Below are 23,053 nucleotides of genomic sequence, written 5' to 3'. Positions count from 1 at the left end.
CTCAAATCAAAACCACTCTTCCTTAACAACCTTCGCACCCTCTGAGCACCTATAAGCAGCCTCTGGCGGCTTTGGTGCATATAATATAGAAGAAGAAGAAGAATTGCACGTGAATTTTTTCTTTATTTAAAGCGACATTTATTGAGGTGGGCACATCGCTATGAATGAAAAAGGGATCGGCAATTTGATGGGTACGTTACTTTAATTAACCTACAGCAATTAATTCACAACTCCAAAACGGCAGCAGAGAGGGTAAAGTCGCCGCTTGACGGCAGTCCGTAGGGAAAAATATCATAAAACATTTTCGATTCCAAATGACCTCTACAACTACGCTCCTACCACCATTTACAATACACCCTGTATAGTCTTTGTTAAAATAATGGAAATTTTTCACCTTTACGGCAGCGACAAGCATAGAAATCTCATAGGTAACTAGAATGCTGAGGCCTACGGCCGAGCTTGACGCCAGTTCGCCTTGATCCTTCAGCTAATGAGAGGCCGTAGAGTGGTTCCGCCAAGGAGGATAATAATCCTCCTTGGTTCCGCGTAACTATAGCGGGAGCTAGGTGAGGTCATTCTCTCTGGTGACATTAAATTCTTGGCAGAACCACTCTTTGAGCTCTGATTGGCTGAGATCTGGCTATCGTCTGCCACGGCGTTTGGTCCATTTGCCAGTTACACGGCAGCATTCTAGTTACCTATGAGATTTCTATGGCGACAAGCGCTCCATTTTAACCTGGAGGTAGCTTTTGACATTTTAAGGCTGTGCAAAAATACGACGTTCTGTTTACAGGTGAAAAGTTTCCATTATTTCAACAAGAGCTATATAATCAATAACTTGCGGGTCCTGGCTCTTCGAAATATTACTTCTTGGCGATTTCTTTGATGTATTTATTTAAGAAATGATACAGAGTGCGAAGCTAGCGAGAGCTTATGTACAGTACTAACTTGCAGGAGATAATATAGAAAATAAAGTATTAAAATAGAAGAAGAGAATGGTCAAAAAGTGCCAAACAAACGCAACCCCAGTTGAAATTAAATAACCATTACTGTCTAGATGGCAGCAGGTGCTAAACTAGAATGAAATTATTTCTGACGTCTGCTAGTGCTCTTCCAAAGCCCGTTTTTCTGGTTTTTGCCGTTGACGTTCCTAGAGACTACCGACGAGGTTACAAATCTACAATTTACACGTAAATATTGAATTAAAATTAGTTTAAATGGTTTATTATTTTTAGTGCCTAGTTATCATATTTCAGTAGGGGTTAGTAAGACAATTAATTTTTTCGTGGCATAACTGAAACGGTGAGAACCTAACACTGAGCCTTGGTTAGAGATTGCCATATGGCGATAAGAGAAGCCATGCTGTTTCAGTGTTTTCTGTACATGATGAAATTGGAGAATAAATTGCATAAATTTATTCATAATTTTTGTTGATTGTAGTTGTAATTAGTTCTTGACTTAAACTTTTATATATTTCAGTTTTGTGAAAAACCTTTAAAAAAATGGATGCCAAAGCTGTTCGTCAACAATTTATTAATTTTTTCAAAGATAAATATAAGCATTTATACGTACCTTCATCATCTGTTGTACCTCATGATGACCCTACTTTACTCTTTGCTAATGCTGGGATGAACCAGGTTACTTTACCCATAAGTTTTATTTCTAAATTTTGCAAACTTAACTATCATTTGTTTACAGTTCAAACCAATTTTTTTGGGAACTGTGGATCCTAATAGTGATGCTGCAAAATACGTCCGTGTAGTTAATACTCAAAAATGTATCCGCGCTGGAGGAAAGCACAATGATCTGGATGATGTTGGCAAAGATGTCTATCATCACACGTTTTTTGAAATGTTAGGCAATTGGTCCTTTGGAGATTTCTTTAAAGTAAGTCAGAAATATAATAAATATTATCAAAAGTGGATATTAAAACAAAAAGTATACTTCGTCACCCTTTCCTTGCTCCATGTAACCTGAGAGATCCCTTCTCAGGGCCAAATTGCTTCCCTCCCCCTTTGCGTAAGGTTACTATTGAAGGTCATCGCACAGGAACATGCAAAAATAGGCTTTAAAATATAGAGCTGATAGCTTTTTGCTTCCTTGGAGAATTAAAGAAAAACTAAATTGCCTTTAAATTTAAATTCTATTGTATCGGAGTTAATATATAAATTTAATCTTTAGGGAATTAAAAATATTTTTTTTATTTACAATTTTCTTTTAAAAAACTATCGGCCGATATTGGTCACGTGTCTTATTTTTCTAGAATAATTTAGTTGGCGGTAATCGGCATAGAGAGATTGTTGTCGGTCGGTTACTGTAGGTAGGATTGGATTCGCGAAATTAAGTCTTTTAAGAATGTAAACATTGATCAAAATACACGTAAAAGAAAGCTAATGATCAAGCACACGATATTGCAAAGAATCGACGCTGGGATCGCTAGTGTCCGATCGTACTATTTTGGGAAAAAAATCAAAAAATAAACATATGACGTGAGAAAGCTAAAGCCTGATTGGTTAGTTCCAATAGGGAGAGAGGGCAGGCCTCAGATTACAAGAGGTGTATGGCCAAAGGCTGGATTTGAATATCAAAGTATACTTTTTGTTTTAATATCCACTTTTGATATTATGTTATTATCATGTATTACACCTGGCTTATGTTTTTCTTGATAGAAAGAAATTTGTAGTTGGGCTTGGGAGCTGTTAACCAAAGTGTATAAATTACCCGCTGAGAGGTTATATGTCAGTTATTTTGGAGGTGATGCTGCTACTGGCTTGGAACCAGATTTAGAGTGTAAAAACATTTGGAAAGATGTTGGGTAAGCTACATATTTATAGCTATTACTAAGCCCTGTGTTTTAATACATTTTTACGCAGTGTTCCTGAAGAGCGCATACTTCCATTTGGAATGAAGGATAATTTTTGGGAGATGGGAGAAACTGGGCCTTGTGGGCCGTGTTCTGAAATCCATTTTGATAGGATTGGTGGCAGGCAAGCTAGCCACTTAGTAAATGCTGATGTCCCCGATGTTTTGGAAATATGGAATTTGGTTTTCATTCAATACAACAGGTTCATATACAAATAATAATAATAATAATAATAAATGTATTAATTCAAATTTATAACTCCAGAGAATCGGACGGCTCTCTAAAACAGCTACCCAAGAAGCATGTTGATACTGGAATGGGCTTTGAAAGGCTGGTCTCTGTTATTCAAGGAAAGCCATCCAACTATGATACGGATTGTTTCGTGCCAATCTTTAAAGCCATAGAACAGGTACTGATGATTATTTAAAGTTTGGCAGAATTAAATTTAATTACTATTTAATATTTTAGTTTGCTCATATTTTCTATGTATTTAAATTTTTTAACATCTTATTTTTTGCATTTTTTATTCCTGTATGGAAATACATTATTTAAATCTATGTTTTTTTTAAAAAAAACATGGATTTAAATCAGTCAATCACATTTGTCAGCCTTGAATAAGTAATTTAAATGATTGATTTCTATTTGGATAGGCCACAAGCACCAGACCCTATAGTGGTAAAGTTGGTAATGAAGATGAGGGGATGGTTGACATGGCATATCGGGTAGTGGCTGACCATGCCAGAACGTTAACCATTGCTTTGGCTGATGGTGGTACTCCCGATAATACTGGACGAGGCTATGTTCTAAGAAGAGTCTTAAGACGCGCTGTTCGTTTTGCCACTGAAAAGCTTAATGCAAAACCTGGAATGTTTGCTCAACTAGTTCCAGTTGTTATTGAATCATTAGGTGATGTTTTCCCGGAGCTATCGAAGGATCCCAATTCGGTATTATTTGTTGATTGTTTGTATTTTTTTAACACTTAAAATTTTAATACTCTCTTATGATATAGATTATGGATATAATTAATGATGAAGAAGCTCAATTCCTAAAAACATTGTCACGGGGACGCAAGTTATTGGAAAGAACCGTCAGCAAGCTAGACAACTCCAAGATTTTACCTGGTGATGTGGCTTGGCGGCTATATGACACTTATGGCTTTCCTGTTGATTTGACTCAACTGATGGTTGAGGAGAAGGAAATCACAATTGATATGAAAGCTTACGAAGAGGCTAAAAAACAAGCTCAATTATTATCTCAGGCCAAGGGCGAAGGCCAGGAAGACAACGTGAAATTAGATGTCCACGCCATTGCTGAATTGCAAGATCAAGGAATTCCTGCCACAGATGACTCTCCTAAGTACAATTATAAATCAGTTGATGCAACTAAAGATGCTAAATATGGTATGTAGTCAACATTCTTGCACTTGTATGGAAATCTTTTAAACAATTAGGAAAATATTTTTTTCAGAGTTTTCATCGATAACCAGTACCATTTTGGCCTTAAGACATAACAAGCAATTTGTCCAAAATGTTAGCAATGACCAAGAATGTGGAATAATTTTAGATAAGACTTGTTTTTACGCTGAATCTGGTGGACAGATATACGACTCTGGCTATATGCTTAAGGAAGGGGATGACGTAAGTTTGATTTTTTTTTGAGCACAGATAAATATTGCAGTGTGACTTGAGTATTTTTATTAAATTAGGATGTAGAATTCTCCGTGAGAGATGTACAGCTTCAAGGCGGTTATGTTGTACATATTGGTCGTATTATAGGAACCTTATCTGTTGGTGATAGCGTCAAGTTATTCATCGATGAAGTAAGCTCATCTGTGGTTTTATTGGTTAATTACTTAATTGTGATTTAACATTGTTGAATTTTTTATCCAGGAACGGAGAAAATTAGTTATGAATAACCATACAGGAACGCATATACTTAATTATGCGCTAAGAAAAGTTCTCACCTCCGAAGCAGACCAACGGGGCTCATTAGTAGCTCCTGATAGGCTTAGATTTGATTTCACTAACAAGGTACTGAGAGTCTTTATATAAGCTGTTTTATGGGATATAATATAATATAACTTTTTGGACTTAATCCAGGGTGCTATGACTGTGAATCAAGTCAAAGAAACTGAATTAGCCGCCAATGCTCTTATTTCTAAAAATGAACCAGTATATGCAAAAGACTCATCCCTCCCATTAGCCAAAGCCATTCAAGGTCTAAGAGCTGTTTTTAATGAAGTAAGTTCAGTGTTATGTCAATATTTATAAAATTTATATTTTAACGTTTGCGCTTTCAGACGTATCCTGATCCAGTTCGAGTGGTTTCTATTGGAATTCCCGTTGAAACTCTTATTAGTGATCCAACTGGACCTGGAGGATCTGTTACCTCTGTAGAATTTTGTGGTGGAACGTACGTTTATGAAAACTTAGCTGTAATCTTTAGTTTAATTGAACCCTTTTTTTAGTCATTTGAGGCAAAGCGGACATATGGGTGATTTTGTAATATCGAGCGAAGAAGCTATTGCTAAAGGAATCAGGAGAATTGTTGCGTTGACTGGACCCGAAGCGGTTAAAGTAAGTTCTTTTACGCAGTTGAATTTAATCTAATATCTAAAGTTTAAAATTTATTGTTTTTAGGCCATTAAAAAAGCTCAACTGTTTGAGAAGGATGTTGAAAAGATAAAAGACATTTTGAATGACAAGAATCGAACCAAAAATGAAAAAGATATTGTCAAGGAGATAGTACAGCTAACGGAAGATATCTCTCAGTCCAATATTTCTTATTGGAAGAAAGATGAAATGAGAAACAATTTGAAAAATCTTAAGAAGCAGTTGGATGAATTAGACCGAGCTAATAAAGCCGCAGTTTTACAAGAAGTAGTAGAGCAAACTAAAACCTTATTAGAAGACCAAAAAGAAAAGCCTTACATCATTCACGAGTTTAAAGCTGGTTCCAATGCCAAGGCTTTGGACGCAGCTTTAAAGCAAGTTAAAACTACATCCCCAGAAACTGCCGCTATGTTCTTTAGTTGTGACGAAAGTGCTGGAAAGATCATATGCTTGTGTTCTGTTCCAAAGGTAACATCCATATTCGTTTACATGATTCCCATGGCAAATAATACATTTTCTTCTTTTAGCTTGCGATTGAAAAAGGTTTACAAGCCAATAGTTGGGTTAACGCTGTTTCAGGCACCATCAAGGGCAAAGGAGGTGGGAAAAGTGAATCAGCCCAAGCCACGGGGACTAATTTTGGAGCACTCAACGAAGCGTTGGAAATTGCTCGTCAATTTGCTAAAATGAAACTTGTTTAATTACAAATAAGTAACTTAGCTGATAAACAAATTAAGTTATGAAGTTATTTTTTTACCTGGTTTATTTAAGGAATGGTTAGATCATTGAGGGGCTCATTTTTGTGCCCCTTAATTTATGTTTAAGTTAATACCAATTGATACAGGACTGTGATGTCTTAAATAAATTAATTGCATTCAAGTTTGAAAGCTACATTTATTTAGCTTCAATATATACAATGTTTTTGTTGTAAGTTAGGATAAATTTTGTTTTTCTCTAAAAAGCCAAAGAGGGTTATGGATTTTGACTAGGATGAAATATATATACCGGGATATGAAAGGGAAGATTTGGGAGCACTATCCAAACTGATATACAGTAAAAATTCAGTAACACTTTTGGTACAACTTGGATAATAAAAATTAAGCATGTTTAATATTCTGTAAATTATGTAATGCCCACCCATTTACCCCTTCGAAGCTTTCGTAGTAAAAGAGAAAAACTGAAACCTAAAATAATTTAGGAATGGAAAATAAAATTCTCAGTATAATGAGGGGATATTCAATAAGGTTCTCTTATAATATTATAAGGCTCACACTGCATTGGTATAAATCCAAATTCTTTACATAAAAATTAGAAATAAATATACAGTTGATATATTAATTTACATTTACGGGTGGAGGTGGTTGTTCTGGAATCATCGAAGTGAAAAATGAAGTGAAGGAGGTCCAGAACAGTTTCAAAGGTGACTGTTCTAGTCTGGCATTGTGACGTGGTTCAATATCTCCATCCATTAACTGTTGAATTTCCCTTAGTTCTTCCTACAGTTTTAAAATTTACATTTTACAAAAAATCAAAAGCAAAACAATTTCTTGCATGATTATAGTACTTGAATTTGAGCTTCATTTTCAGCATTGTCTTGAATATTTGGGGAGGAGACAGCTTCTTCATTTACTTGCGGCTGTTGATCATTTTGAGGCTGAACATTTTCATTCCGATTTGGGGCTACTGGTTGATTAGCTTCTGCAATTGGTTGCCGTTGACCAAACCAACCTGCCTGATACCTGATTTTTCCATTGGTAAGTTATTACTTTTTAATATGAAGGAGTAGTAAATTATATATAAATCATCTCACATGTAGATGAGTATAGCTAATCCAAAAACAACCATGAAGCGTCCTAGTGAAGAATAAAAATAGACTACGCTGAAGAGGACAACAGCTCGACAAACAATGTAGAACCAATCAAGCCAGTCCCTGTTTTCCACGTCTTCTTCGTCTTCCTCTAAAACAGCCCCTCCTTGGGCATTCATTCGCACATTTGGATTTGCTGCTGGAGCTGGTGCATTCGCATTGGCACGAGGAACATTTGCATTTTCTACTGGTGCTGGTGCAAAACCAGTATTTACTGGTACACCAGTAGCGGGTGTGAAAACTGGACTGAATGCGATATTTGGATATGTACCAATGCCTGCCATCTGAGCACTGCATATTCAAAGTAAGAATTTTATACCTTAATTTACATTAAACATTGTTTTAAAGGGTATAACGTACTTTTGCATTATATGGGCCATGTACTGCGCATAAAACTGTTGCATGGCAGCCATTTGTTGGGCCATTAATTCAGGATTCAGTGGTTGACCTCCCGTATTTGGGAACTGTGGGATACCATTATGGCTTACATTTGTAAAACTAAAGAGAATGAGGTTTAGAGTTTTTGATTTTAGGGAAAGCTGGTGGTCATTTCTTACTTCTCTCCATTTTGTCTAGCTCCCCGATAATGTAAAGAAGTTCCTGGTGTACCTTGTTGACTAGTTGCATTTGAGTTGAAATTTGCTTCATTTTCAGACTAAATGAATTTAAATAAGGTAAATCTTGTCATTTCTAGTGTATACAATAATTCACTTACATTTTGAGTAGTTCGAGATGGAGTTTGCGATACATTACTTGATGCGCAAACCAAATGAAGAGTATGTTTTTGACCAGTTTCCTAAAAACAGAAAGATATATAAAAGTTGATATTTATGCGCGATTTAATGTCTTTTATACATTTCTCAAAACATCTTTTAAAGTTAAGTTGTCCAAAAGCATATGACCACTGTAGATAAGCTTTTGATCCTCTATTTTCTAAATGAACAAAGTTTTTACTCTATTAACAATTTCCAAGCTTTGACATAATGAAAACTTACGGGTTTCGTTGGATAGACTGTAGATAAATGAGTTTTTAGATGTAGTACTGTCCAGTTTAATTCGCAATCTATTGTCTGATCAGATACTTTCTGATTTGGAGCTTTTATAACTAACTGTATTTGGTCTGTCATTTTGGAAACAGACGTAGTTCCTATAAATATCAATGTTCAATTTGAAAATCAATAATGTTTGCTCACAGGAACAACTAAAATTATTCGACACCGACGATTTTAATTTCAAAGCTCCAAAATAGAATTTTGAAAAGTGTAGGTGTATCAACACGTAGATAACAAACTGATGTTTGTTTATTTGTTAGTTTGGAATTGCTAGGCCAAGGTTAGAGGATGCTAAGCTAAATTTCGAAGCCAAAAAGGAAATAACGATAAATTTGTTATTTGACTCGACAAAACTATAGTTTAACTTATTAAAAACGTCTTAGGAATTTTAATACTCACATAAATATATTATTAACAATATTCTACAGCTACGAAATACAAAGTACACCTTCGGTTCTTGTTCTATCACGTAACATTTACATCACTTTATATACAACGTCCAACTTGCGTTTTGAAGATATATTTTGATGTATCATTTTCGTTAAAAAACTTGGCAGTTAAGTCGTGAAAAACGTCACAGGAATGTGGAGACCAACGATTGGTTGTTTTCATCGGCTTTTGAAAGTTCGTCGGCTACATCTGAACATAGAGATAGAAAAGAAATAGAGGCACTATTGTATCTGGCGAAGTTGACCGCGATTGCCGACCCCCTTTTCGCCAATGTAGGAAGCCATCAGATGGGCAGATTACGTGGCGCTATCGACACGCGGTGAAATGAAATACATTATGCCTTTTGGAAAATCAGCTCTCATTTGATGTAAACAAAGGAAGGATTGATGGCGTTGCAAATTCTGCCCATCTCCGCTTTCATACATGCGTGGGGGGGGGGGGGATTAATATTCTCGGTCGAAAACAGGGGTGCTTTAACGCGGTAATCTTCCCTCTATTTCTTTTCTATCTCTATGCATCTGAATTTAAAAGTACTTTTTGCGTCACAGCTGAGACCTTGGGCTTTCTAATTCATATATACGTTTTACGGTTTATTGGAACGAAATTGTAAAATGTTTGAAATAAATTTAATGCCCTGAGTTAAAAAATCAACATACATTTACGAAATTTAATGGAATACTGTACTTTTAAAAAAAAAAAATTACTGGCACTATCATTGAACATTAAACTGACGAGTGCTCTGTCGAATATTGCGAGGATTGTCCGTCTTATCTTCAGGAAATAGGGGTCCCAACAATCACATAAAAAAACACACACTTTTTCGTAAATCGCCCTATAGGAAAATTGCGCCACAAAGGCAAATAATTCGCCACTGAGTATGGGTACTTGAGAAACGCCATTGCTAGCTTATTTGGATGGTGCTATAACGCAGCTATCTTGTGTTAACAGCTGAAATCGGTTTCCGGCCTTACCCTTTGACCTAAAATTATTGAGTTGGGCGCAATATATTTTCTGTGAACTGAAATATATGGAAATTTAATCACGGACCTTACTTTTCATGTAGCAGTTCTTTCAATTACCTGTTTCGAATTTGTATAGCAGACAGAGTTACTTTATTAACAATTTGAGTAGAGGTTTCATTTAGGTAGTATACTTCAGTCTGTTGGTAATAATCATGCCAAGCAAAAATTATCGATGATGCATTTATGAATGCTGATTCACTGGTAACTAGATAGGAATACGTACGGCCTGGTAACAGTTTTTGCCAGCTGTGAAGAAATAACAAAAATGGTTTAAAATATTAGTGCTAGTGTGAAGGACTGATTGAAAACGTACCTTTTGCTAAGTGATATTTTGACCCCTTTGCCCTCATTTTGATATACCAGGAAACCCGTCCCAACTGTCTTCTTCAAGTTGATATCAACTTCTACATAAACTTCATACTGATGTACTGCAGTGCAAGAAGAGGTACTTTAATGACGATCTAAGAAAGAACTTTCGCCACTATAGTGGCGTGATCGAACTAGAGGTCCTCTAAGAGGACGACGCCTGATTATTCCATTGGTAGTCTTGACAACAAGACTGCGTTCAGTAACGCTCAACGGACTCACCGTTGAGTAGACGTTGAGTACTGTACGCTTTTTCGCGTTTCCAGTTTTGACGTTACGTTTCCCGTCCGTTGGGCAACGAAGTTATCTGTTGTAAGAGCAGGTTTTTTCGTTGCTCAACGGTCACGTGACGGAGCAAGGACAGTAGATACAGGGACGATAAAGTGTATTATATCACCTAAAACGACCTAAACGCAAGGAGAGTTAGTTGTAAACAAAAATAATGGCGGTCACCTAATTTTAGCGGTTCTTGACGAGGCTTAAGTGTTCAAAACAAATGGGCATTTTTTATTTACGCTCGTAGTTTTATTTTTAATTTAACATCAAAATGGTAAAAACTAACTACAATAATACTGTCCATGGTGAACCACGTCTTAACAATGGCCGCGGTTTGTTTACATCTAACTCCCCGTGAATATGAAGACGTTGAAAATAATTTTTTTGTCCCCTGCTTTTTCGTCCCTGTATCTACTGTCCTTGGATGGAGGAAGGCTAGCTGCAGACGCTGTGACAGACTATGGAGTACGTTCAGTCGTCACTATGCCCATCGGTGTTTTTGTTGTTTTTACCAAGCACGCGGTCGTGAAGCACGTGGAGAATATTACTGACAGCCTCTTATAGATTTCACTACTATGCCCATCGATGACATCGTACAGTAATGTAAAATTTTTAGTACCGTCTGTCGCCTTTAGAAGTCACTACCCTCATAAAATCCATCGATGGCATCGTTTAAAAAAATAGCGTACAGTAACATTTGACGTCACGATGATCATCGGTGAAATCACACCAGACAAAAATTCCATACAACTGGTACCGACGTCACGATGCACATCGAAAAAATCGCAATCGGTTTTTTTTTCGTATCGGTTTTTAACATTTTACAGCAACTGAACGTACCCGATATTTTACAAAATTAACAACACGCGTAAAAAGCGTTCAACAAGATCCTACGACACGTTTAGCAACGGGTATCAACCAAGTATTAATTCCATAGGTAGTCTAGACGATGCGTCTTTTTACACACCGTCTACATAGAGGACCTTAGAGTTACATTATTTACGATTTACCACAAAATGGCTCCTTAGACGCTGTTAACAGATAATACGATTTTGGTGCAGTGAGCCTATGTAGGCTCCAATCCCTTTCACTGTGATAACCCATTGTCCAACATCTTTGCCCTTGGGGTCCACAGTCGCCACATTGACCACTAAGGAATCTTTCGTGGCTTGTACACTCTAGACCGATGGGTTGGCATAAATGACTGTTAATCGATTCCATGTAGTATTTAATTGACCTTTCGTGATCACAGGCCACGGTCCTTCTGGAACCTACAATTCTTTTAATTTCTCCTAATATTTTAACATTTTATAAAGTCAATATACACTAACCTGGTAGTAAACCCAGAAGTAGGAAATTTTCTATGTGTAATCCATCCGTACATCCTGGTTGAGTTGTCCCGCCATTAGGGAAGAAATCGATGTGACCACTCTGGTCAACTACCCCAATTCCTTGTATATGATTTTATAATTAAGGAACTGGTTATTTTCATTCGCAGCAATGGCAATTTATTTATACTATAAGTAACATAATACCTTGACAGTTGTAGCACATGCTTCTAAGTATGACATTGCTTGCTCATGTACTTTTTCTTATTATCTTTTTTCTTCACCAAAGATATATCAATAAAACGACTAGCAACTCTGTAACCCGGAATTTTAACACTCTTTTTGATTTTAATTTTCTATTCTTCATCCTAAAGGAGTCAGAGTTCAAATTCAGTAAATCATATAATACTCCCAAACAAATTCGTCTGTTGCGTAACCATAGTTCGGCTAAATACCCATTATGCCTAAATGGTGGGTTAGATTAGTTCGTGGCGCCACTACCGAGGGGCGTTATTTAAAAAGGTTTTGGGCGTCACTGTGAAGAAAGAAGGTAGTAAAAAAATTCTTTGTCATACTTAGAGGTATTATTTTACTTATTTTTATACCTAATGGAGCAAAAGTGCTAGCATCTGAGTGTATTATATCCACAAACAGAGCGTCGGTGTGGTCAAGCCGGACCTCTTTGTCCGTACCACTGAAGTAAATTCCAGCTGGATCCAATCCTTACAGATTTCGAAGAATTTAGCTAAACTATTCACCAGCATTATCAGATTCCGAACATAAAAAAACATACCAGATATTCTTCTTATACCCGGTATCATAGACCCTATATACCCGGCTATTTGAGCACCGAGAGAATGACCAATCATATGAACTTTTTCCTCCCTCAAATCGCAATGTTTCTGTTAAGATAACAGTTTCAAGAGCCCCCTGGACCTTTTTGTTTCAAATAAATGCTTTGTTTTTACCATTGAATTGGGAATAATACTGCTAGAATTACAATTACGATTTCGGTTGCCATAGTTACGCGGGACCTGTTCTGATAAGACTGTGCGAAATTCATTTTTATAATTAGGTGGTAGAGCCATCTATATTTTGTAAAGTTATATGGCTAAAAATAAATAATGATAATCTAACTCACCGTGAGGATCGTGTTGACAGAATAAAATTATTTTTAAACAACTTCAAAGGTTTGTTTGTTACGAATAATCATAAATTTCAATTTCGCATCAGATTCACGAAAAAATTCAATTGCAATATAGTTGCCACCACTAGAGACAGATGTCGCCACGGTAGAACGATAAAGTTGATAAAGTCTTCTTATTGAACGAAATTGGTCCCGCGCCAGCCAGATTTAGTTGTATCTCTATTTATTCCCAACTCAATGGTTTTTACCTACCTTGAGGGCATTTATCATTAAGGCCACCTCTACGGCAACAGCCCTAGTATTGGCCACAGCCTGTTCGTATGGAAATCTGTTACCCTTTGTCCAGTCTACGATAATCACATTGTAGTGGTCATGCAGGAGCAATTCGTTTTTCATCTCCTGATATGCAATTTATTACCTTATCAACGTAGTAGCAGAAGTGTATAACGTTGGCCTTACGAGATAAGTATTCATATTTCTATACTTCTAATGTCATTCACTTTGAAACGTGTAATTTCGCTTGTTCCCGTTCATTTTCGAAATAGTTTATCGGTGAAACACATTTTTTAAAACTATAATAATAATAATTATAATATACTTATAATACTACCTTAGGCCCAAGTCATCTAGTGACTTATAAACAGGGGGCCGGGTTACAATGCGTAGGAGGGTGGTGGCAAGCCCTTCATGCCACGCAGGCCAACAGCTCCCTACACTAACTATTACCGCTAACCTCATCAAGTTTTTATGGAAAGCAGAAACTGAAGAAACCCCATGGGAAAACCCGGAAAACCTCATTAACCAGTGGGGAGAGAACTTGCAAACTCAACGCCGAAAGAGTAGTTCCAAGTTTTGTACCCAGGCACCAAGCCAACAAGAGCCACTAAGAGGGTTCGAAAAAAATAAAAGTGCAAAACTTTAATCATTTGCTTTTCACAAAATATTTTCCTGAGTAATTTTAGTAAATGCGTCCACCCCTATGAACCAAAAACGTTTGATTGTCACATTCTCTGACGGACCGCCGTCTAGCCCCTGACAACATACTAAATCTGGCAGCAAAATGAATTTTCCTTCCATTTCTCAATTATAAATTGAGGAAGCGAAAGGGGGCACCAAAATTAACTTGGGCCTAGGGCCCCATAAAGTCTTAATCCAGCCTGTAACCCAGCGCCACAAGCTAGGATCGAACCCGACCGGCTCCTCTTGCAAGCCCTTCATGCCACGCAGGCCAACAGCTCCCTACACTAACTATTACCGTTAACCTCATCAAGTTTTTATGGAAAGCAGAAACTGAAGAAACCCGTGGGAAAACCCCATTAATCAGTGGGGAGAGAACTTGCAAACTCAACGCAGAAAGAGTAGTTCCTAGTTTTGTACCCAGCGCCACAAGCTGGGATCGAACCCGGCCGGCTCCTCTAGAGCTAACCACTCCGCCCCCCAGTGAGGAAGTAAATAAATGAAGTAAATGTTGATATAGAGTGTAATTTTAACGCGCAAAGTAGTGATGTTTCGCGGTTTGGTTCATTAAAAATTACCTCATGTTTCATTTTAATGGTCTAATGGGTACTTATCTCGTAAGAGCTATATTATCAACTCATCGTAGTATTTAATTATTTAAAGTTCAGCTTACATATATCCAAGGAGTGATTTCTAGCATGTCAAATAAACCATGCAAAATTATTTTGGTTTCGATTTTGGGGTTGAAGAAAGACTTTCGGAGTGACTCTGGTTTTTCCCACCATAGTTTCTGGTTGAGTTTAGTGTTGTTCTTGGTATAAAGTAAGAATTTGATGGACAGTCGGTAGCGGTCATAGGGAAATAAGCTGATAGGTCTGTGTTTGGGGTGGTAGAACGGCGGTCCGTTGTAGAAGCATCCTAAAGGTCCCAGACACTTCCATTGGCTGACGTGAGCTAAAAGAAATATTCAATTGTACGTGGTTATCTTTGGCGATTGAAAAGATGCTTGTCGGAAGTGTGTGGTGATATGATAATAGCTCGTTCCAGGATACAAATTGTGAGTATTATTTTTATAGATTACGTTGGACGAGTTTTTTCGCTTTACCGATATTGGAACTTTTTTTTCTTAAGCCTCATGCATCGTCCAACTGTCAGATGTGTGCCAGATTTCTTTTTCAAAGCGGATAATAGATTCATTTTAGCTACGCGATACTCCCAGTTTTTAAAAAGAAGCACATTCACTTCCTGACTGAACTTAGAACCTTCGCAACTATAGTTTCAATACGCAATTTACTTGGTGTTAAAATTATTTTCCCGTATTCTAAATTTCATAGTATTTATATATTTAGTACATTTAAAAGGGCAGAGAAGATAGTAGCAATTTTGGATAAATACAAGCTTAAATATTAAGTATTTAATGGGTATATTCCCATTCGATCGAAATCCCATCCGACCGAATTCAATGTTTCCGAAATAAAGCCCAAAAGGCGGATTCGGTTCATTGGGACTTTTTATTTGGTTTTTAACTTCTGCCAAGGGGTTCCACGATGCCACTTGGAGGGAGTATAGGCTAGGTTAGGTAAGGTTAGTCGATGTACTATAAAAAATAATATAAAGGTGCAAAATTGGGCTGTAAACCGCACAATTGGGGTATTTTCAATCGATTGGGACTCAATGTTAAATCGTTTTCGAACGAATGGGCCCAAAGCATTTAATGATATAATTGAATGTTTTGTAATTTACACAAATATTAGTTTAGGTATATCCCATGCATACTACGTGTATGCTTGTTTATCTTTGAAATTAAGTGTAAGATACTTTAGAGAATTATTAGCAATAATAATATAATTATAAATATTTTATTTAAAAACCATGAATAATTAATATTGTTGAAATTATGATATATTTAAATTGACCCTTAAATGTGAATATGTATTGTTCATGGTACATTTATAAGCTTCTAATGCGTAAAAGTTTCCATTATTCAAATGAACCAATACTATTTGTAAGCATCATGCCTTCTTACTGTAGAAAACGTTTGACAATAGTTAATAATTATTATAATTAATTTGACTCCTAAAAGTTAATATGGATTGTTCATGGATCATTTATAAGCTTCTAAAAATGCGATAACTTGCAAAATTAAAAAAAATAACCTACGTTTTTTGTACAATTCGGCCACCATGTCCAGCGTATCCAAGTCAATAAGGGAAGTAAAACTGGGCGTTTGACCCGACCATTGGTCATCGGTCAATACCACCAACACCGGGAACGCGAGGATCAGTAATACGTTAGCGCTTAAGTTTAAGACCATAGCTCTCGAATTGAGATGAGAAAGTAGAATACCAACCTAAGAAGAATTCGACTACCTGCCAGAACTGGTGTCCCACTTAATTTTATTAGAGATGCTTTCGGGGCTGGGGGATTAAAAACGTGTGTTCTCTTCTGAATTTTTGATAAGTGTTAAAAATTTTACGGGTAGGATTTCGTTTTCAGTGAATTTTCCTCTTTATGCGAAGCACGTACTGAATTTAAAAAATGGATAGTAACTTGTAGTAGTGCGGAATAAAGCTACGTCTACACTCAGCTACAAGTTTTTATACAGATTTCCCCTACACGTTTTTGAGGTTTGGCTTAATCTCTCTATTATAACTATCGATAAATCATACGAGGTAGCTGTTTCCTTTTATGTATTACTTTTAATATATAATCGAAAATAATTTTTGCCCCGAGCCCCCAAACGTTTTGTTAAGCTCTTTTCAAACGAGGCCCATAAAACTGGGCTCAGACTCCACAGTTAAAGCAAAGTTAACTTTTTATACTGAAATATGTTAAAATAGCTACTTGTGCTAATACACTAATTAAAAAGATGAAGACAACGATATTAAAAAGTCCATAAGAAAAGTTTATTTAAAACCAATATATATTGGACCCGACTAGTTTCGGACACGTTATTGCACTAAAACTAGTCGGGTCCAATATTTATTTGTTTTAAATAAACTTTTCTTGTGCACTTTTTAACATCGTTTTTTCCCCGTCTTTTTAATTAGTTAATTACTGAAATATGTACCAATAATAAACTTTAATAAGAACGTATTTAATTATAGTTAGGGATAATTATTATGTTGAGACACTTTTTAGCTGTACTCAGGCCCGTAGCCACAGAAATTTTGTTAAGGGGGCAGTAGCTTTTTGTGAGGGGGCACATTTTATTCGTTACCTAATTTCGAAAATTAACATAAGTGGCACCGTGAAATGTTTTTGGTGTTCAACAAAAAAAACCTTTTATTAAGAAATAGTTACCTATAAATATTGATCTAAACAAAGACAAGTGGTCCAAAAGGAAAATTTCAACGAATACAAGTTTAAAGAACTAATAAAGATGAAGGGGCAGAGAATATTCTTTGAGGGGGAATGGATTAAATTGAGGGGGCAGGTGGTGACAAATAAAAACTTCGTTTGAGGGGGCACTGTTGTAGAAGTGATGAAAAAACAGTAAACATGAAGGCCAAGTTAATTTATAGAAAGACCTATTAAGCACATTACATGACATTTCCAATTTTTTTAAACTTATAACAAAGGATAAAGTCCACTCATAAGCCTATCAACCCCTAAGTTTGAAACGCGCATAGCGCCCTTTGTACCACCACTGGACGGGCGAAAAAGAAGAAATCAGACGATAGTATCGGCCCCTGGTAGAGATAAATTGAAGCTTCTTCCTTCCCCCTTTCTCTCTCTACGCACCTCTCTCTTACTAAAGCAGCTGGCATCATGCATTGCGGGACGCGTTACGTTTCTCTTTTCCGCCACCGGGTGGATTTAGCGCTGTACTTTCGACAGTCGTTAGCTTGAACCAACACTGCCTTTCGATTCAAACTTAGGGTTGATAGGCTTATGGTCCACTCTTTATGTAAATTTCCAGAATTCTTTGGGAGTCATTTTTAGGGGCTCTGTTTGGCTGGGCTTGTTCAACCCAATAAATGACACTTATAAAGTTATTGATTCTTGAAACGACGACTATAGTTAGTTGAAATAATCACTGTTAGCACTGTGTGCTGTGACGTTAGTTGACGTCATAAACAAAAAGATAAGCAGGGCCTGCACGCGCTCACTATAGGTGGTTTTTCTTTTCGCCTGTTCTCGGCCAAAAAGTGTACTCTTTATAACCTAAATCTTTTTATTCGCCTGTTCCCGGGATGAGAATTACTCCGCCCCATAAACCATTCGCTTGTTCCGGAGTATTAGGGCTACTCTTTTTACTCTTTCTGAAAAGGAGGTGTAAAGAGAGTGAATCGGATTTGGTCGTCAGCTAGCCAGAATTTATCTGCTAAATAGTCCACAGGCAGTCATTTTCAAAAAATTATTTTTTCTCCAGCTCAAACTATTCACCACCACAGAATCGGAGTAAAATCACGTCACAGCGTTACTCTTCTTACCCTAGCTACTCCGAAATCCCGGAACAAGCGAAAATAAACCACATTGTGACGACGAAGTAATGAGCGGTTACTAGGCCTAATGTTTTAGTCTCAACAGAAATGTATGGTCATTCTAGCTTGGTTCTCAGTAAAGATTTACTACGCGCAGAAGGCAGATAGAGAACTGACACACTTATGCGAAACAAATCAAACATAACTATAAACCTATAATTTTATTCGGAAGGTTAATCGATGACAACAACGAAGAATAGATTAATTGCTTTTGGACAGTCCGGTTGAGAGTTTGAGAACCACCGCGGTTAACGTCAGGGTTACCACTCGCTTCAATTTCGTCGATATTCGAGTCCAGGGTGGGAGTACACCTGCTTACAGTTATGGGGGCGATCCTGTAAAAAATCGAATGGGTATTCGATCTCGATACCCTATACCATGTCGAGATCGACTTCGACAATTTGCATTGATTTATGCTTTTTCGAAATCTTTACCGAATACCATTCGTCGAGATCTCGAAGTTCGAAATCTAGTTTTCGATCGAAAATTGGATTTCGAATATTTACAGAATAGGCCCCCTGGTCTTTGTTGCCCCTGCATTCGGTTTGCGCAAAAACACTTAATTCGCCAATGGAGAAACTGCTCGAATCTGTTCGGATAACAACAACAATTCCGCTTTCCACTTATCTTACGTTTTCTTTGGGCTGCTCCGTCTGCACCCGGAGTGCCCCGAAAATCGTTCCAAGGAGAATTGCGTTTTACCAGAAGAAAATAGGGGAAGTACGTATCTGTAGCTTTGAGCCGTAGAAGTCGTCGTGTGACCCACGAAAACGCCTTTTTACGCATAATAAACCAAACTGAAAAAGTAGTTCTACTTTTGTTTTGATTCAACACGGCTATAATCGACGAAAGCAAATACGCCTTAACTCAAATAGCAGAGAATGAGAAGGGCAATATGTTACAATTGTTCAATTTAAGAAAAATTACTTTTTAAACGATGTATTCATCCGCGATTTACCGCCAAACCGTTTTGGCGCGAAAATTCGTGAAAAGTGACGCCTTTCCAAAGCTGACTAGAAGCGTACTTCCCCCTATTTTCTTCTGGTTTTACGTAAGAACGTATAGCTCCATGAGAGAGCGACTCATTTCTTGCTCACTTTTGCTCCAAAGTCAAAAGAATTAAGAATTTTGATTCTCCGCATGTGGCGTTTGTAGCAGATTAATTCTGGATAGCAGACGACAAAATCGGATTTACTCTCTTGACACCTCCTTTTCAGAAGGAGTAAAAAGAGTAGCCCTAATACTCCGGAACAGCCGAATAGATTATGGGGCGGAGTAATTCTCATCCCCGGAACAGGCGAATAACACGTTTTAGGGTAAAAAGAGTACACTTTTAGGCCGAGAACAGGCGAAAAGAAACCACCTTCTAACAGTTGAGTATTTAGAATTTATTAATTTAGAGTTGTAAGTAGGAAAATTACCGAGGCCTTTTTCCGGAAAATTATCAACTCTAATTAGTTTAAAAATTGGTAGACTATCACTCTCGCAGGCGAGGGGTCGGACATTTACCAAAATCCCGTACACTTTGTCTAAAATCGCAAAATCTTTCAACTCTCTCTATGGTAAATTAACATTGAAATCCCAAAATCACTCTTTTTCCGCTAAATCAATAAATCAAACTAAATAAATTTAAATTAAATCGAATTAAAACAAATTAAATTAAATTAAATCTTCTTATAATATCTTATTATAAAATCTTATTTAATCATATTTTGAAATTTTATTAAATATTATTATAGTCTTATTAAATCTTATTTTGAAATTTTATTAAATCTTATTTTGAAATTTTGTTAAATCTTATTTTGAAATTTTATTAAATCTTATTTTGAAATTTTGTTAAATCTTATTTTGAAATTTTATTAAATCTTATTACAAAGTTTTATTAAATCTTATTACAAAGTTTTATAAAATCTTATTACAAAGTTTTATTAAATCTTATTACAAAGTTTTATAAAATCTTATTACAAAGTTTTATTAAATCTTATTACAAAGTTTTATAAAATCTTATTACAAAGTTTTATTAAATCTTATTACAGTTTTATTAAATCTTATTACAAAGTTTTATTATCTTATTACAAAGTTTTATAAAATCTTATTACAAAGTTTTATTAAATCTTATTACAAAGTTTTATTATCTTATTACAAAGTTTTATTAAATCTTATTTCAAAGTTTTATTAAATCTTATTACAGAGTTTTATTAAATCTTATTATAAAATGTTATTAAATCTTATTACAAAGTGTTATTAAATCTTATTACAAAGTTTTATGAAATCTAATTACAAAGTTTTATTAAATCTTATTACAAAGTGTTATTAAATCTTATTACAAAGTGTTATTAAATCTTATTACAAAGTTTTATTCAATCTTATTACAGAGTGATATTAAATCTTATTACAGAGTTTTATTAAATCTTATTATAAAATGTTATAAAATCTTATTGCAAAATCTTATTAAATATTATTAAATGTTATGATTAAATCTTATTAAATGTTATTATTAAATCTTATTAAATGTTATTATTAAATATTATTAAATGTTATTATTAAATCTTATTAAATGTTATTATTAAATATTATTCAATCTTATTAAATATTATTAAATTATTAAATGTTATTAAATATTATTAAATCTTATTAAATGTTATTAAATATTATTAAATGTTATTATTAAATCTCACAAATATTATTAAATCTTATTAAATATTATTAAATGTTATTATTAAATCTCATAAATATTATTAAATCTTATTAAATATTATTAAAAATTATTAAATATTATTAAAAATTATTAAATCTTATTAAATATTATTAAAAAATATTAAACATTATTAAATATTATTAAATCTTATTAAATATTATTAAATCTTATTAAATATTATTAAATCTTATTAAATATTATTAAATCTTATTAAATATTATTAAATCATATTATAAAATCTATAAATAAATCCTATAATATTTTTATGTTTCGTCTTGGGATAATTTCTAGTTCAAGCAAAATAAGTCTAATTAAGATAACTCACCTTTCAGGACAGGGAATAGTAATCGTATATACAGGTATAAATATATTTAAATATAATTTCTCAAAACACATTTAGGCCTAACTTAAAAAAAATCCAGAAATTTATCTTGTCAAATTTCAATATTTGAAATATAAGTAAAAAACTTATTTTCTAGGTGTGATTTCTGTTGGAACCACTAGGGTGGTCACAGTTTTGGTGTGGTAGAAAGTTAGCCGAAACATCTCAATTTATTCAAACAAATCTCTTTCGTTGCGTGACCTGAAAGGGGAAATTTCATTTTTGGTAATACATTAATCATGTACCTTCAAAAATTTTGCATTTGGCTGTTAATCGAGCTGATAACGAAAATGGATTCGTTTGAATTCGCGATTTCGTTGGCGAAGCACGTAATTCCGATTATCGAAACCGTTTTTTCGCGATAAGCGAGTTGTGGTTTCTATTCGCCATCATAACCGCAATTCAATACCCACGACATCAAAGGCCAAGCCGCTTTATTTAAATAGTTAATAGCGATCGTGAATACGCGTCATTTCATCGCGTTTGACGCGGAATCTGTTGATTACTTTACGGGTATTAAGGGGGAAGACTACAGTGCAGTGGCCATTGTCTACTTTCGCGCTATTTCAAGCTGAACTCTTGTATTTTTGTATTTTAACTTATGAAATTATTATTTAAGTGTAAAACAGCCTCTTGTTTAGTGCTTAAAATAATTTTGACAATTTTAAATTTAAAAATAATTAAGTTATTACGTTTTAATTCGGACCCCCGAATCTAAACAAGTTGGGCAAGTGCCCAAACTTCCCTTAGTTAGGACCTTATATCTCGTTAACTATTAATATTATAATTATCAAAATTATTTTAAGCACTAGAGGAAGGTTCAGCCTAATAATAATTCAATTATGTAATTGTTAAAGCAGAAACGTTCAGCTTGAACGAAAAAGAGGCTTTTACTGTAATCTTCCCCCTTAAAAGGTAGGATTATATATTTGATAATATAATTCACGGATATCATAGTGGTATGGTCTAGGTGTCCATATTTATTCTGTGTAGTATTGGTATTTCTATCCGTATAAAATATTTGAACCTTCTATCAAGTTCTATGTATGGTATATGTATATCTTTAGTTTCGTTTAGCGATTATCTATTTGCTTAGCGTGTTCTACTCTACCTTAAAACGAGAACCACCGTTGGTCCAAAGACGAGGGGCAAGTCACTTCCATTTTGGGTGCGTCTTAATCATAGTAAAATGATTAAATCTGGGTAATCGTGATTAAATCAGGGTAATCAAGATTAAAAAATCTAATCAAGATTAGAAAATCTAATCACCATTTAAACGAGATCTAATCATTCTAATCATGATCTAATCATTCTAATCATGATCTAATCTTTTTAATCAGAATTTAATCATTTAAACGAGATTTAATCATTCTAATCATGATCTAATCTTTTTAATCAGGATTTAATCATCTAAACGAGATTTAATCATTTAAACGAGATTTAATCATTTAAACGAGATTTAATCATTTAAACGAGATTTAATCATTTAAACGAGATTTAATCATTCTAATAATGATCTAATCATTTAAATTAGATTTAATCATTT

The 23,053-nt window shown here is 35.1% G+C and overlaps 2 protein-coding genes across 2 annotated transcripts; one reads left to right on the top strand and one right to left on the bottom strand.

The window, feature by feature from the left end:
* The first annotated feature begins 1,122 nt into the window (after positions 1 to 1,122).
* On the top strand, positions 1,123 to 6,219 carry AlaRS (alanine--tRNA ligase, cytoplasmic). The gene is made up of 16 exons (XM_090158201.1): positions 1,123 to 1,190; positions 1,480 to 1,637; positions 1,699 to 1,887; positions 2,670 to 2,815; positions 2,874 to 3,065; positions 3,128 to 3,272; positions 3,514 to 3,807; positions 3,873 to 4,263; positions 4,331 to 4,500; positions 4,569 to 4,682; positions 4,753 to 4,893; positions 4,963 to 5,103; positions 5,163 to 5,275; positions 5,331 to 5,439; positions 5,503 to 5,943; positions 6,003 to 6,219. The coding sequence occupies exons 2-16, from the start codon at positions 1,503 to 1,505 to the stop codon at positions 6,174 to 6,176; spliced, it is 2,895 nt and encodes a 964-aa protein (XP_090014327.1). The 5' UTR covers positions 1,123 to 1,190; positions 1,480 to 1,502; the 3' UTR covers positions 6,177 to 6,219.
* Positions 6,220 to 6,374: 155 nt separating this feature from the next.
* Herp (Homocysteine-induced endoplasmic reticulum protein) lies at positions 6,375 to 8,913 on the bottom strand. The gene is made up of 9 exons (XM_090159147.1): positions 8,794 to 8,913; positions 8,338 to 8,489; positions 8,198 to 8,275; positions 8,058 to 8,138; positions 7,900 to 7,997; positions 7,703 to 7,840; positions 7,286 to 7,633; positions 7,040 to 7,214; positions 6,375 to 6,971 (listed from the first exon to the last, which is right to left on the bottom strand). Exons 2-9 carry the CDS (start codon positions 8,467 to 8,469, stop codon positions 6,810 to 6,812), a joined length of 1,212 nt encoding a protein of 403 aa, XP_090015273.1. The 5' UTR covers positions 8,470 to 8,489; positions 8,794 to 8,913; the 3' UTR covers positions 6,375 to 6,809.
* Between the last annotated feature and the right edge of the window lie 14,140 nt (positions 8,914 to 23,053).

The sequence above is a fragment of the Leiobunum rupestre genome, chromosome 9 (assembly GCF_980474605.1).
Source record: "Leiobunum rupestre chromosome 9, qqLeiRupe1.1.hap1, whole genome shotgun sequence".
NCBI lineage: Eukaryota > Metazoa > Arthropoda > Arachnida > Opiliones > Sclerosomatidae > Leiobunum > Leiobunum rupestre.
Note: the sequence above shows the minus strand (reverse complement) of the source record. Positions and strands in the feature narration are given on the sequence as shown.